The following is a 14,658-nucleotide window of genomic DNA, read 5'->3' as shown; positions in this document are numbered from 1 at the left end:
ATATACCACATTTTCTTGATCCATTCATCTACTGAGGGGCATCTGGGTTGGTTCCATATCTTAGCTATGGTAAATAATGCTGCAATAAACATTGTTGTGCTGGTAGCTTTAGTGTGGTCTTGTTTGTAAATGCCCAAAAGTGGGATTGCTGGGTCATAGGGGAGTTCTATGTGAAATCTTTTGAGGAACCTCCATACTGCTTTCCAAAGTGAACAACCCTCTTCTTAACCACAGTAGTAATTATGACAGGGAATATGCATCCAATGTATAATAGTAAATGTCTGGGGCAGAAATGAAAGGGGTTTTGAACTTTTGCATTGTGTATCCTGTGGTTTGGATATTTTTCCATTTTCCATCAGTTGGTGGCCTGCTCCTATTGTTCGGACTCTTGTTGCAAGAGCCAGAGCCTTCACTGTTATTTCACACTTAGAAAGATGTTTAGTAAGGAAGCATGAATTTTGTAAGCCAAAAAATAAGAACAAACAAGACCCCCACAACTTAGTATACTACTTTATATACTTATATACCTAAAGGACCCAGACCTATTATACAGTATTCATGACCGCATTTGTAATATTAACAGTGACAGGACATTACTACCAGTAGAATTCCTCAGAATGAAATATTAAAGCTAGAAAGTGTAGTGGCAAAGAGAGCTTTGATGGTCTATTAGATTTTGTCTCTGGAACTGGATGGGAGGGCAGTCAAGTTGGCTGAAATGGAAACTACTGGCCTGTGGTGAGGGTGGGCTGCAGTAAAGAGCAATAGGAGGTAAAAGTTTGACCAGGTAGACACAGCATGTGGGATATGATGCCGACCTCCCAACCAGGGCAATGAGCCTGTCTGTACAAGCCACAATATTAGGTAAGATAGTGATTGCAGATATAAACTAATTCCAACAAGAGGAGAGCAATTTGAAATGCAGTTTTAAGAACCCATTCCTGGGGCTGGGAATGTGACTTGTGGAGTCCTTGCCTAGCATGCATGAAGCCCTGGGTTCCATTCCTCAGTACCACATAAACAGAAAAAGCTGGAAGTGGTGCTGGGGCTCAAGTGGTAGAGTGCTAGCCTTTAAGCAGAAGATGCTCAGGGTCAGTGTCCAGGCCCTGACTTTAAGCCCCAGGACTTGCTAAAAAGAAGAAGAAGAAGAACCCATTCCTAGGACAGGTGGCATTAGAACTATAAGGACTTCTATTGAATCCAATGTTGAGTATTGAATGAAAGTTGATAGAGAAGTCAGTTGTCGCAGTCTAGGAAAGGGAGAGCTTCATCCTTCCCCGAAGAGTATGAGGCAAAGACTGCTTGCTGGGGCTGGAGGAGTGCTGAGGGCACTAAACACTGACACAAGACAGGCCTCAAAATGTAGAAGAGTCAGGTGCTGGCCTGTAATCCTAACTACTCAGGAGGCTGAGATCTGAGGATCACTGTTCAAAGCCAGCACAGGCAGGAAGTTCTGTGAGATACTTATCTCCGAGAAACTACCAAGAAAGTTGGAAGTGGAGCTGTGGCTCAAATAGTAGAGCGCTAGCCTTGAGCAGCAAAGCTCAGGGACAGCGCCCAGCCCCAGAGTTCAAGCCCCAGGATGGATACCAAAGGAAAAAAAAATTGAATCAGAGTCAAATCAAATCTCCAAATCCAACTACAAGTTTATAGAAAATACAGAGAAGTGAGGTACGTGTAAATAACACCATTGAGAGCCAATCAGCAAAATCCAGAACATGGAAACTAACCTGCTCTCTTCTATAGATTATTTTCAAACAGCTAGGGGGTCTAAGAAGTTTAAGAGACCTTTTGGCCAAGTGCAGTGGAGAACTTTATTTGGATACAGATTTGAATAAATTGTTAAAAGTATCTTTTGAGATAATAGAAGACTTTTGAACGTTGGCAGAATATTTGAGAATATTAAGGATATTGTTAACCATTTTAAAATGTAACTTGCAAAAGCTTTTGATAGCAATGACAAAGGATATTAAGGATATTTTAAAGCATAAAAAATTGGGGTATATCAACTAGAAAATTGGCTGATTATTGTGTATCTGATGTTTAATGCACACTGAAATAGGAACTTTGCTAAGAGGTTTATATACTAATTATTTCTCGTTCACCCTACAAAGTAAATTTTCCTTCCTTCCTTCCTTCTTCTTCCCTCTCTCCCTCCCATATCTTTTTCTTTCTTCCTTTCTTCCCTTTTTTTTGGTGGATCATGAGGCTTGAACCTTAGGGTCTGGGTGCTGGCCCTCAGCTCTTTTGCTCAAGCACTCTACCACTTTGAGCCACAGCTCCACTTTCAGTTTTTGAGTGGTTAATTGGAGATAAGAGTCTTACCGGGATTTTTCTGCCCAGGCTGGCTTTGAACCAGGATCTTCAGATCTCAGCCTCCTGAGTAGCTAGGATTACAGGTATGAGCCACTGGTGCCCGACTTGTTATCCCTATTTCTCAGATGTCAATCCCATTCTTTTTCTTTCCTTTTCTTTTCTTTTGCCAGTTCTGGAGTTTGAACTTAGGGCCTCGTGTTCTTGCTCATTAGCTTTTCCCACTCGAAGCTGGTGCTCTACCACTTAAGTTACACTTCCACATTGGCTTTTAGCTGGTTAATTAGAGATAAGAGTTTCTCAGATTTGTCTACCTGGATTGGATTTGAACTGCAATTCTCAGGTCTCAGCATCCCAAGAAGCTAGGATAACAGGTGTGAGTCATTGATGCCCAGCATATATCTCCATTCTTTAGTGAGCTTAAGAAAGCTGTCCAGTGTTGCTCAGCTAACAAGTGACAGAGCAAGGATTCAAGCAGGCTGTCTGACCTCAAAGCCCAGGCTGTTCCTCACTATGCAACTATGTCTCCATTAAGCACCAAGGCAGCTGTCAGTGACAGAAGAGATAATCCAGGAGCCAAAAGAATGATTTCATTTTTATTGAGAGGCATAGAGTGTGTGTATAGGGTGCCATTCCTGGGGCTTGAACTTAGGCCCTGGGCACTGTCCCTTTTGCATGAGGCTAGCACTCTACTCGCACTCTACAGCTCCACTTCCAGCTTTTTGCTAGTTAATTGGAAATAAGAGTCACACAGGTTTTCCTGCCTCAAACCAGATTTTTCCTTAGACCTCAACCTCTTAAGTAGCTAAAATTTACAGGTGAGACATTGGTTCCTAGACTTTTTTTTTTTTTTTTTCTGCTGGTCCTGAGGCTTGAGCTCAAGGACTGGGCACTATCTCTGAACTTTCTTTTGCTGAAGCCTAGCACTCTACCATTTGAGCCATAGCTCTACTTCCCGATTTTTGGTAGATTATTGGAGATCAGTGTCTAGACTTTCCTACCGGGACTGTCTTCTAACTGTGATCTTCCGATCTCAGCCTACTGAGTAGCTAAGAGGTTTTTCAGTGGCCAAATCCTCTCCAGCAAACTGTTGGAAGACTAGATGGGCCCTTTGGGTTAGAAAACCAAATGTGAGGGCAAAGATACATTTAGGGTGATACCAGTAATATTTACAGGATGATAAAGAAACACGGGCAGCTGTGCACAGTAATGGGGAGAAGGGACTGAAAACCACACCATAATATAAAACTAGAGTCTCTGGTCCTGAAGTCAGAGTTGTGTCTTGAGTTGTGGTCTTCATTGTGTCCCAAGGAAATGGGATGGGCATGTAGCACAGTAGTACAGAGCTTGCCTAATATGGGGGAGGCTCCAAGTTCCTTATCCAGAACCACAGAACAACAAATAGTCCAAAACAAGTTCAGTGGCTGGAGCCCTGTATAAGGCTCTGGGAAGAGTAAATGAAATGATTCGCATTATAGGCTGCTGCCGTCCATGTAGACTGTCTGATGGGTGCTCATCTGAAAGAATGAGGGCTCAGGCAGTGTATATTATCAAGTTATAAACTTTAAAGGGCTGGGCGCCGATGGCTCACGCCTGTAATCCTAGCTCCTCAGGAGGCTGAGATCTGAGGATTTCGGTTCAAAGCCAGCCCAGGCAGGAAAGTCCGTGAGACTCTTATCTCCAAATAAACCACTAGAAAACTGGAAGTGGCGCTGTGGCTCAAGCAGTAGAGTGCTTGCCTTGAGCTGAAGAGCGCAAGGACAGCACCCAAACCCAGAGTTCAAGCCCCATGACCGACAAAAAACAAAAAACTTAAAAGGTCAACAGATTTGCAAGAGGCCAATTTTGTGCCTTTGTAGGACAGTGCTCCACAACTTGCGTTCATCTCTGAAATGTATTATCCCTAAGGAATAATTAATGTTAAAAAATCACATTTGCTTTCTATAGCTTTAAAACAGTTTGGGCCAGTTCATGAACTGACTACTGGACAGACTTAGCTGCTTAGTGATGAGCTTACCTTTAGAGGCTGCTACAGCCCTGCTATTCTCCCATCCCTGTCCTCAGATGATGTGCTCTGAGCAGAGCACTGGGCCATGTGGCTGAGTCTGCCCTGTGTGGCAGTCCCTGGGACTTCCCAGCCCAGCCACAGCCCTTCAAGAACCCCCTCTGGAGGCCCTGCTGCGTGAGGTGCTTTCTCAACCTGCAGCCGCCAGAGGCTGCCCAGGTTGGAACCTGTCTGCCTTTCTCAAAACACAGCCTATTTCTCATGAATCAAATTTTGTGCTCTCCAAATTCACACTACCCCAAACCACCTTGAAGTCATGCTTTGAACCAGGTTTAAATCCTGTGAAGGCAGTTTTGTCTTTAGTTCAGTTGTGACTATCAAACTTGTTAATAACAGAAGTCTATGCTAGTGGGACTCTGTGCTGACCACTTTCTAACTTGTATATGTGCAGAGTGGTTTACTGAGTCCTCTGTGATTTGGTTCTTCAAATTATGTCATTTCTAGTACATAGTACTTTGGTCATAGCATGAAGAGTTTTAGGCCTGTATGGTTTCTATACATGAATGCAGATTTTTAACCTGATGGGTCATTATGAGACATTACTAGGGGCTATTGTCATTAGTCCAGATTTAGTTTTTCAAGAATTAAATTTAGATTTGTATGTTGTGCTAAATTTATAGTAAAGTCAGATATGTTTGTAATTTTGTAACCACTTTTTTAGCTTCAATGAAAAATAAATGCTAGCAGATAAGTAGCAAATGAAACAAAGTGGAATTATCCAGTATCAGTCAATTAAAAAACAAAACTAGATTCAAACTTGAGAGTTGGAAAGGATTTGAGGTCTTGTTCTGTTCTCTTTTTCTGGTTTATCTCAAGGAAAATGAGGTTTAGAGAGGCTACCTAACTTGCCTAAAGCTTCAGCAGAGCTGAGACTTGAACATGGCTTTGTTGCTAAGAACTTGCTGTAACTTGCCACTTGCTAATTAGTGGTTTGAAAGAGATCTTTTACTTGTGTGTTTTTTTTTGGGGGGGGCCTGTTCATCAAAAGGAATTATATTTATTGTGTACCTTCTATTTGTTGATTCTTTTAAAATGTTATTCATATAATTTTACATAGTTATGGGAGCTAGTTATTAACAGTCCCACTTTACAGATTGAGCTCAAAGGAGACTGCTGCAATCAAGTTAATAACTTGCTCAAGGTCATCTGGTTAATAGTAGAGCTGACATTTGAGCTTTAGATCTTTCTGCCCTGTTGCTCCGTGATGCCACTGTGGCTTATGTGGCCAGTGATACAGTTTAGACCTTTTCAGGGGGTGGGCAGTGGTGATGGTAATCTTAAACTGTCTGCTCAGACTTCTTGCTCACTATGAAATGTGCAGATGTACACAGATGCAGGTACAGTCACCCTTTCTCACGATAGCTAATCTCTCCACTATCTCTATAAGATGCATGTTGTTTTCTGGTTGGACAGTTGAGGCTCTGGGATTCACCCAGTTTCTTATCACAAACCCACATCCCTTCCCATCCCCCCCCCCACCTTTTCAGTCCCTTCTAGCATGGATTTCACCACTTTTGCTCTTTCCTGTCTTACGCCAAGATTGTTTAAGTACTTCCCAAAAATAATGAGCCACATGTGGGTGTGTTCATTCTCCAGAATGATTCATTGTGAAAGAGGCTGTGCACCAACGAAACAAGAATAAATATCTGGAATCAGAGAGACTCCTGACTGTTCTGCCCCACTAATTGATGGACTCTGAAGTGAGCTCTTTTTAAAGAGGCAACTGTGGGTTTGGCCTTGTGTGTCTCACCATGCTCAGAATAGTCTTCTCTTGAAGTTGTTAATTTTCTCTTTCTTACTTCCCAAAATAGACCTGGTGCTGTTCTCAGCTGGACGTCCCAACCCATGTACTGTGAGGTGTGTTCCGCACAGGGAGCCCCTTCATGCCTGAGGGATGCAGGGGAGTAGCTTTTCTCGATTAATGGAATTCCCGTGGAATAAAAGAGGATTGGACTAAGTATTCCAGAACTTGCCTGAGTTGAAGTTTGCAAAGGAGGGTGGGGGGATGAATGAGACTTACAGGTATTTGGAGGAAAGAACAAGAAGCCTTTCTTGAGACTTACTAAGAGTTAGCGTTGAAATTCAAGGGAAACTTGCTTTTAAGATTCTTTTATGGTTTGGATCTACTTCCACAAACATCTACTTAAACTTCACTCAATGAAGTTTAGGAAATAGCTCTACCAAACTCAACAGGTATCCACATGTTGTATGGAATTTCTCTCAGAAGATAGGGATCTGATCAAATGCTCTGAAAAAGCACACAGGCTGCCAGGAAGGTCTCCACTGACTGTCTACTGGTCCTTGGTTTCTTGGTTGGGAATAGCAAGGGATTGTTTCCTTTATTGACAGTCTGGTGCAGGAAGAGTTGGACTTAAGAGATTTAGAATCTGCCTTTGTATTTGAAAAGCCAAAGAAATGACTTTGAGAATATTGGAAAGGATGAAGATTTTGTGTATGTGCACATGCGTGCATTCAGGAGGCTTGAATTCAGGCCCCTAAAAGCTGATAATTCTCAAATCTCTTTAGTCTTGGTGTTAAGATCATAGATAAAGGGCAAACCTGGGTTTGAAGTCAGCAGTTTGGCTCCAAAATTGAGCAGGTTGTAATCGCTGCATTTTAGCTTTCTGTGTGTATGTATGTGCCAGTCTTGGGGCTTTAACTCAGAGCTGGGCCTGGGCACTGTCCCTGAGCTTTTGTGCTCAAAGCTAGCACTCTACCACTTGAGCTACAGCTCCATCTCCAGTTTTCTGGTGGTTAAATGGAGATAAGAGTCTCATAGTCTTTCCTACCTGGGCTGGCTTTAAATGTCTATCCTTAGATCTCAGCCTCCTGAGTAGCTACATTTATAGAAGTGAGCTACTTGTCCCCCCCCTCCCTTTTTTTCGTCATTGGTGGTATTAGGAATTGAACTCACACAACTACTCTTATCACTTGAACAGTACCCCAAGCTCAAAGATAACCTCCTCCTCTTGTACTGGGGTTTGTACTCAGTCTCTTGCACTTGCAGGCATTCTACCTCTTGAGCCAAATCCATCAGCCCGTTTGTCTTCGTTCTTTTTTATTTTTCCCTTTTTTTTTGGGGGGGGGTCCGGTCGTGGGGCCTGAACTCTGGACCTGGGCACTGTCCCTCAGCTCTTCAGCTTAAGGCTAGCATTCTACCACTTGAGCCATAGCGCCACTTCCGGCATGTTTCTTTTTGCTTATATGGTGCTGAGGAATCAAACCCAGGGCCTCATGCATGCAAGGCAATCGCTCTACCACTGAGCCACATTCCTTATAAAGGTGATGTACAAAGAGATTACAGTTGCATAAGCTGGGTAAAGAGTACACTTCTCTCACTCCCAGTTTTTCTCGCCCATCCCATCCACAAGTTGTGTACTTCATTTTCAACATAGTGTGTAGTGAGTTGTACTGCTGCATTTGTTCACCCTTTGTCCTTTCATTTCTGTGCCCCATCTTCATTATTTTTCAAATAAGGTCTCCAGTATTTGTCTGGGTTGGCCTGGACTGCAGTGCACCTGTTTATACTTCCCACAGGCACGTGTCACTGTGTCTAGCTATTGAATGAGATAGAGGTCTTGTGCTTATGTCCAGGCTGGCCTTGAACTTTGGTCTTCTCTCAGTCTCCACCTGAAAGATAAAACTATTTACAGCTGAAATGGGGAGTTAGAACAGGGTTGTTTTTCATGGGGCTGGTCACAAGTGTTGGCTCTTGAGCCTTAGTGCGTGTCTTCCCACAGGCAATGCTCACCGAATGTGGCACCTAAGACTTGGCACCCTCTTCTCTCTGTCACCTGATTGGGTGAGTGCCTCATTTCCAGCCTCAGTATTCTAGTGGCCAAAGCAACATTCCTGCCCATCCCAAGAGGTCAGGGCTAGGTTAGGCTCGTGAGAGACAGTGTTGGGAAGAACCAACTGCTGCTGTCTGTGCTATTCTTGTTAGTCAGATAAATAAAGGATTGCAGATTCCAGGGCTGCTGAATGGCTTTCAGAGGCTCCAAATTCATTTTTTGTAATTTCCTGTTGGTGGCACAGTTATTTATGTATAATATATATACCCAGCAAAGTTCATTAGTCCCAGGGAGGATTGTATATACTGCCTATTAGAAAAACTATGTTTTGTGCACATATATGTTTGTGTTTAAGTACCATGAAGATTTGTGGATGAGTTAAATTTATTGAGCACTTTTTATGCATTTAGTAAGCTTTATGAGATAGGTACTAAAATTCTTTTTGGAGGACATCATTTTTGTCACTCATAAAGGGGCACTTGCCCAAATAGATGAAAATGGTAACGATGATAAAGGAGTGGTCTGAGGAAGTTTTTCATAAGAAGTGATGTTTAAGACCCATGGCTCAGGGCTGGAATGTAGCTCAGTGGCAAAGCGCTTGCCTAGCAAGCGCAACGTCCTGGGTTCGATCCCCAGTACCAAAAAAGAAAAGACAAAAAAAATACAGTTAAAAAAAAAAAAAGACCCATGGCTCAGGTGGCTGAGATCTGAGGATAAATCAGCCTGAGCAGAAAAATCTGGACCATTATTACTAGTTAACCACCATAAAGCCAGACATGGAGCTATGGTTCAAGTGATTGAGTGCCAACTTTGAGTAAAAAAGCTAATCAGGAGCTGGGAGCCCTAGATTCAAGCCCCAGCACCAAAAAGAAAAAGTGGTGTTTTAGCAGAATTTTGAAGGGTTTGTCAGAACACAAGATTTCAGTAAAAGAATATATGAGAGCTGGGCTCATACCTATAATCCTAGCTACTCAGGAGGCTGAAATCTGAGGATTTTGATTTGAAGCTGGCCCAGGCAGGAAAGTCCATGAGACTCTTTATCTCCAGTTAATCACCATAAAAGCCAGTAGTAGAGCTGTGGCTCAGCTTGTAGAATGCTAGTCTTGAACAAAAAGGCTCTGGGACAGTGTCCAGGTCCTAAGTTCCAGCCCCACAACTAATATTTAAAAAGAAGAATATATGAGATCTGGGCACCAGTGGCCTGGGACTGAAATCCTAGCTACTCAGGAGGCTGAGATCTGAGGACTACAGTTTGAATCCAGCCTGGGCAGAAAAGTGCAACTTTATCTCCAGTTATCCAGCAGAAAAGCTGGACTGAAGGAGTGGTCTAAGTGATAGATCACCAGTTGTGAGCACAAAGCCCAGCCCCTGAGATCAAGCCTAGTACTGCCCCCTCCTCCCCAAAAGAAAAATAATATATGAGGATGTATATATCACATTTGGGAAACTGGGCATGCCTGGTATCCAAGGAGGGAGAGAGGAGATGGGGTAATACTGACTGCAAAGTTTTGCCTGGAATATGGGGAGTTGCCTTCTATTCTCCAAAGGGAAGAGACTTTCTCTCATCAAGGGTTTTGGTTACAATTCAAAGGTGTGTGTGTGTGTGTGTGTGTGTGTGTTTGTGTGTGTTTGTGTGTGTTTGGTTACAATTCAAAGGTGTGTGTGTGTGTGTGTGTGTGTGGTGTCTCTCTCTCTCTCTCTCTCTGGCATGAAACAGCACTGAGAACAGCAGTAGGGCCTATAAGGTCTTATTTGCGAGCTGCATTAGTAAATGAAAAGTTTGTGCCCAGTGAAAATGGCTTTTTGACTCCATTTCCACAAAAGCTCCTTATTTTGGAGTGTGAAGTACACTAAAGGATTATATTCTAAGCCTGGAAAAGATCTTACCATTGCTGCTGATGTCTGTTCCCAATTTCCCGCAGCTCTGCTGTGTGCATGCACCACCTGCGGACAGGCCAACTTCACATGTGAAACAGATGGGGCTTGCATGGTTTCCATCTTCAACCTGGATGGGGTGGAGCACCATGTGCGCACCTGCATCCCCGAAGTGGAGCTGGTCCCTGCTGGAAAACCTTTCTATTGCCTGAGCTCAGAGGATCTGCGCAACACCCACTGCTGCTATTCTGACTTCTGCAACAAGATCGACCTCAGGGTTCCCAGTGGTAAGTGGATACCCTTGTTGGACTGTTGGCTCAACTGGGAGTAGGGCACCTACCTTGTCCTTTCATCTTTGTTTTGTTTTTCTTCGGTCCACTCGCCCAGTAATAGTTAAAGGTGCCTTTTTTGCTGTTCCCTGAGGTGTAAGGGATGGATTTGCTCCCAAGTCAAGTTGGTAGCTTAGAAGATGAGAGAGGCAGATGTTCAAGTTCGTTTCAGATGTGCCAGTTTCGTGAGTGGCTGAGCAACCATTGGCAGTGGAGCCAGGCAGGGATTTGTCCAGAGCATAGAGGACTGATTGAAGATGAAGGAATGTCTAAGCCAGGTGGAGGGTCTGCTTTGAGGAGGGGAGTGGTATAAAGAGGGGCTGGAATTAGGTAGTGATTACAGTGGAGAAAGTACCAGACACTGACTGCCCTGTGCAGGTCAGCCACTTAGCAAGTGCTGGAGGGACTAGAGCAGAGCCTAGCGAATAGAAATTAACATCTCTCTGCAGACTGAGACAGTATCCTGACATGCTGTGTGAACTTGCAGAGTGGGTTTGGTTTGACTGTTGGAGAGATGCCTCAACTAAAGAAGGTGGCATTTAAGAGCATCTAGGCAGATGGTCCAGCCCAGTAAGACTGGAGTGATCAGAGGACTCCAAAGCTGAGGGAGAAAGGGGTCTTTTTCACATCGGAATAGGGTTGGAGATAGACACAGTTCCCTTCTTTTTACTCTGTATTCTTTCCCTCCTTTCTGTCATTTGACCAGGTCACCCCAAGGAGCCTGAGCACCCTTCCATGTGGGGTCCTGTGGAGCTTGTCGGCATTATTGCTGGCCCAGTCTTCCTCCTGTTTCTCATCATCATCATTGTCTTCCTTGTCATTAACTATCATCAGCGTGTCTATCACAACCGCCAGAGACTGGACATGGAAGATCCCTCCTGTGAAATGTGTCTTTCCAAAGATAAGACACTCCAGGATCTTGTCTACGATCTCTCTACATCAGGGTCTGGCTCAGGTATGGAGTTCTCCAGGCGTCAGCCGTGCTGTTGGCCCTCATGACTGTTTCCCAGCAGAAGAGTGTTTATGAGGAAGGCAGGGGGCCCTGCATTTGTTTCTACCAGCATTGAGTCATTTGGTTTCATAATTCCCCTTCTTTTAGAGTCCAACATGTAATAAGATATGATAATGGCTTCACAGAAAATCTTTCATTCCCTAGGATTCCAAAGGTATAAAACTCTCCCTTGCAGAAACCCTGCCTCTCTTCCAGCAATACATCTATGAAAATCCAGCTGGTTCCACCTGAGCAGTGGAGAGCTCCATTTAAGGGCCCCTTTTGAGAAACAGGAGTGTGCCGGATTCCTGTGAGGTGCTGACAGCTAATCATTGATCTCTGGGCAGCCACAAGGGGAGTTTAAGGACATGGAGCAAAGCTTTAGAATTGGGATCTGGTGAATCATTGACTTGTACCACTGCCTAAGGGTGATTTGGTGGGGGTTCTCGTAAAGACTGCTTGGGCTTCCAGCATAGCTTGGGCTCCATTTCCTGCACTGCCTGTTGTCCCGGTCTTTCTTAGATGAGGGCATTGAACCTAATAGTGAGCCTTGGCATGAGACCAGAATTTTAAGACAGAGGTCTTATGCAGTAGCTCAGCTAGGTATTAGATGTGAGCATGACTATAAAAGAGGTGTTTTTTTTAAGTAAAGATAATTATTTTAATAACCATGCTTTTCCATTTTAAAAGAAGAAATCAGCCACAAAGATCAGTGAGTTGCCATTCTAGCTTGAACACACAGGTCTTTCTTATAACACTCATGTGTTTCTGTGTTTCCCTGATCTGGGACAGACTATTGTTCTGGAGGGAAGTCGTCCCATCAGCCATGGCCAGACATTCCTCCTTGAACACAGGGAATACTGTGAGCTGTGACACCTCCTGAATGTCAGTGGTTTTGTCTTTATTAAGCTTGGCAGCAGAGAGCCCCAAAATGATGAATATATTTTAAAACTGCATATTTTTAGAAACAGAAAATATATAGCTTGTTCTTTGTCGACAGAGGTAGGACAGTAGTTGAAAATGCCTGGCTGTGTCTTGATTGGCTGTGGGAAGAGGGGACTTGAATGTCCAGGGATTTCAAGGCCAGGATCAACTGAGGCTGGGAAGGCAGGGTGATTAGTTTTCCGATCACCAGGAGTACTATGGCTTATGTCTATTTATCTCTGGGTGGTTTAGTTCATCCTCAGTGTAGAGCTTCCAAGGTGGGCATTTTGTAATGTGTGTGTTTTTTGTTTTTTTTTTGGTCGGTTGTGGGGCTTGAACTCTGGGCTTGGACACTGTCCCTGCGCTCTTCAGCTCAAGGCAAGCTCTCTACTGCTTGAGCCACAGTGCCACTTCTGGTTTTCTAGTGGTTTATTGGAGATAAGAGTCTCACAGACTTTCCTGCCTGGGCTGGCTTTGAACCCCAATCCTCAGATCTCAGCCTCCTGAGTAGCCAGGGTTATAGGCATGAGCCACTGGCGCCCATCTTGTTTTTTTGTTTTTTTTTTTGTTTGTTTTAATAATAAGTCCATGATGCTTATGTGAATTCCAGTTTATTTGAACAAGTATAAGCTGAATACCCTCTGGGAACAAAGACTACAGAGAGGCCAGTGCTGGATTGCATAGGAGGGAGTGGGATTGTTGGGAAGTCTTATAGATGAGGATGCATTTGAGGGGGGTCTTGAAGAATGAGTGGAGCCAGGCACCGGTGGCTCACACCTGTAATCCTAGCTACTCAGGAGGCTGAAATGTGAGGATCATGGTTCAAAGCCAGCCTGGACAGAAAAGTCCGGAAGACTTTTATCTCTGAGTAACCACCAGAAAACAGGAAGTGGTGCTGTGGCTCAAGTGGTAGAGTGATCGTCTTGAGTTGAAAAGCCGAGGGACAGTGCCCAGTCCCTACAACCAACAAAAAAAGAAAAAAGGAATGATTGAAATTTTGCAAGGATTCAGGGGTACCCATGCTAAGGAGCAGGGAATGGGGAGCTGGCCAGGGTATAAAAGGTCTTGGAAGGCTTTACTTCATGTAGGTAAGAAGCATTTACCGAAAGCTTTCACATGTGAAAATCTGTGTTCATCATTTCCTTTGGAAGGATGCTGGCCGTATAAAGGATGAAGTCACTCATACGCCCGCCTCCTGTTAGGAAGGGTGGGCTGAGGCAAGACGCAGAGTGGGTGTGGAGGGCACGAACAGGGTGAGATAAAGCAGCAAGACCAGTTGGAAGTCTTTAAAAGAAGGGCCAGAATAGGACAGGGGCCTGTTTCTAATTTGAGAGTTTGGTGGTTTCTATACTGAATAGTTAAAACATGGATTGTGGAGTCCTAGATTTTAATCCCTGCCTTGTCACATAATGGTTTGTATGAGTTTGAATGAGTTATATAATGTTCCCTTGGTATTTTGGTTTTTGGTTTTGGTTTTGTTTTTCTGGTAAGTGGAAATACCTACCTTTACAGGTGGTTGCAAGAAGAGTTAATAATTTACCCAGCCTGTGCATAGTAAATAGTAACTCATATCCACCAATAAGTTGTTATTTGGTCTTAAGAGGGAGATTGAAATGGAGTAGTGGATGAGTTAAATGAAGCAGTAACAAGGTCCTACAAAGACAGTAAAATGAGACTTAGATGGATAGTCCCCTTTCTACACACCTGGAGTTTCTTGTGAGTAGAGCTTCCCCTTTCTACACACCTGGAGTTTCTTGTGAGTAGAGCTTTACTGTCTGAGTGTCTTGGGCCACACAACGCACAACACTTCCCTCTAGTGGCTAATAGGAGAATCGTCAGAAGGCAGTTCTTGGATCTTTTTTTTTTTTTTTTGGTTTGAACTTAGGTCCTTGAGCTTGCCTGCATAGGCCTGCTATACCATTTGAACTATGTCCCCTGGTCACTGTCATTTTGTCTGCTCTCTTCTTGTTTCCTTCAGAGTAAAGCAGAGGTGGGTGGGTTGGCCCACAAGTGTAAATCTGGTGAAACAGCTGGGTGCCCGTGGCTTACACTTGTAATCGTAGCTACTCAGGAGGCTGAGATCTGAGGATCATGGTTCAAAGCCAGCCCAGGCAGGAAAGTCCATGAGACTCATCTCCAATAAACCATTAGAAAACCTGAAGTGCAACTGTGGCTCAAGTAGTAGAGTGCTAGCCTTGAGCTGAAGAGCTGAGGGAGAGCGCCCAAGCCCAGAGTTCAAGCCCCACCACCGACAAAAAAAAAATCTGAGCCGGGCGCGGGTGGCTCACGCCTATAATCCTAGCTACTCAGGAGGCTGAGATCTGAGGATCGCGGTTCAAAGCCAGCCCGGGCAGGAGAGACCGTGAGACT

At 44.0% G+C, this 14,658-nt stretch overlaps 1 protein-coding gene across 1 annotated transcript in view; it reads left to right on the top strand.

The window, feature by feature from the left end:
• The first annotated feature begins 10,096 nt into the window (after positions 1-10,096).
• Positions 10,097-14,658, top strand: part of Acvr1b (activin A receptor, type IB) — a 21,952-nt gene continuing 17,390 nt past the window's right edge. The window contains exons 1-2 of the mRNA XM_013018682.1: positions 10,097-10,331; positions 11,080-11,328. Of these exons, the coding sequence (XP_012874136.1) occupies positions 10,157-10,331; positions 11,080-11,328 (424 nt within the window). The 5' untranslated portion in view covers positions 10,097-10,156. The remainder of the gene's footprint in view (positions 10,332-11,079; positions 11,329-14,658) is intronic.

This window comes from Dipodomys ordii, unplaced genomic scaffold, assembly GCF_000151885.1.
Source record: "Dipodomys ordii isolate 6190 unplaced genomic scaffold, Dord_2.0 Scaffold42, whole genome shotgun sequence".
NCBI classification, from domain to species: domain Eukaryota; kingdom Metazoa; phylum Chordata; class Mammalia; order Rodentia; family Heteromyidae; genus Dipodomys; species Dipodomys ordii.
Note: the sequence above shows the minus strand (reverse complement) of the source record. Positions and strands in the feature narration are given on the sequence as shown.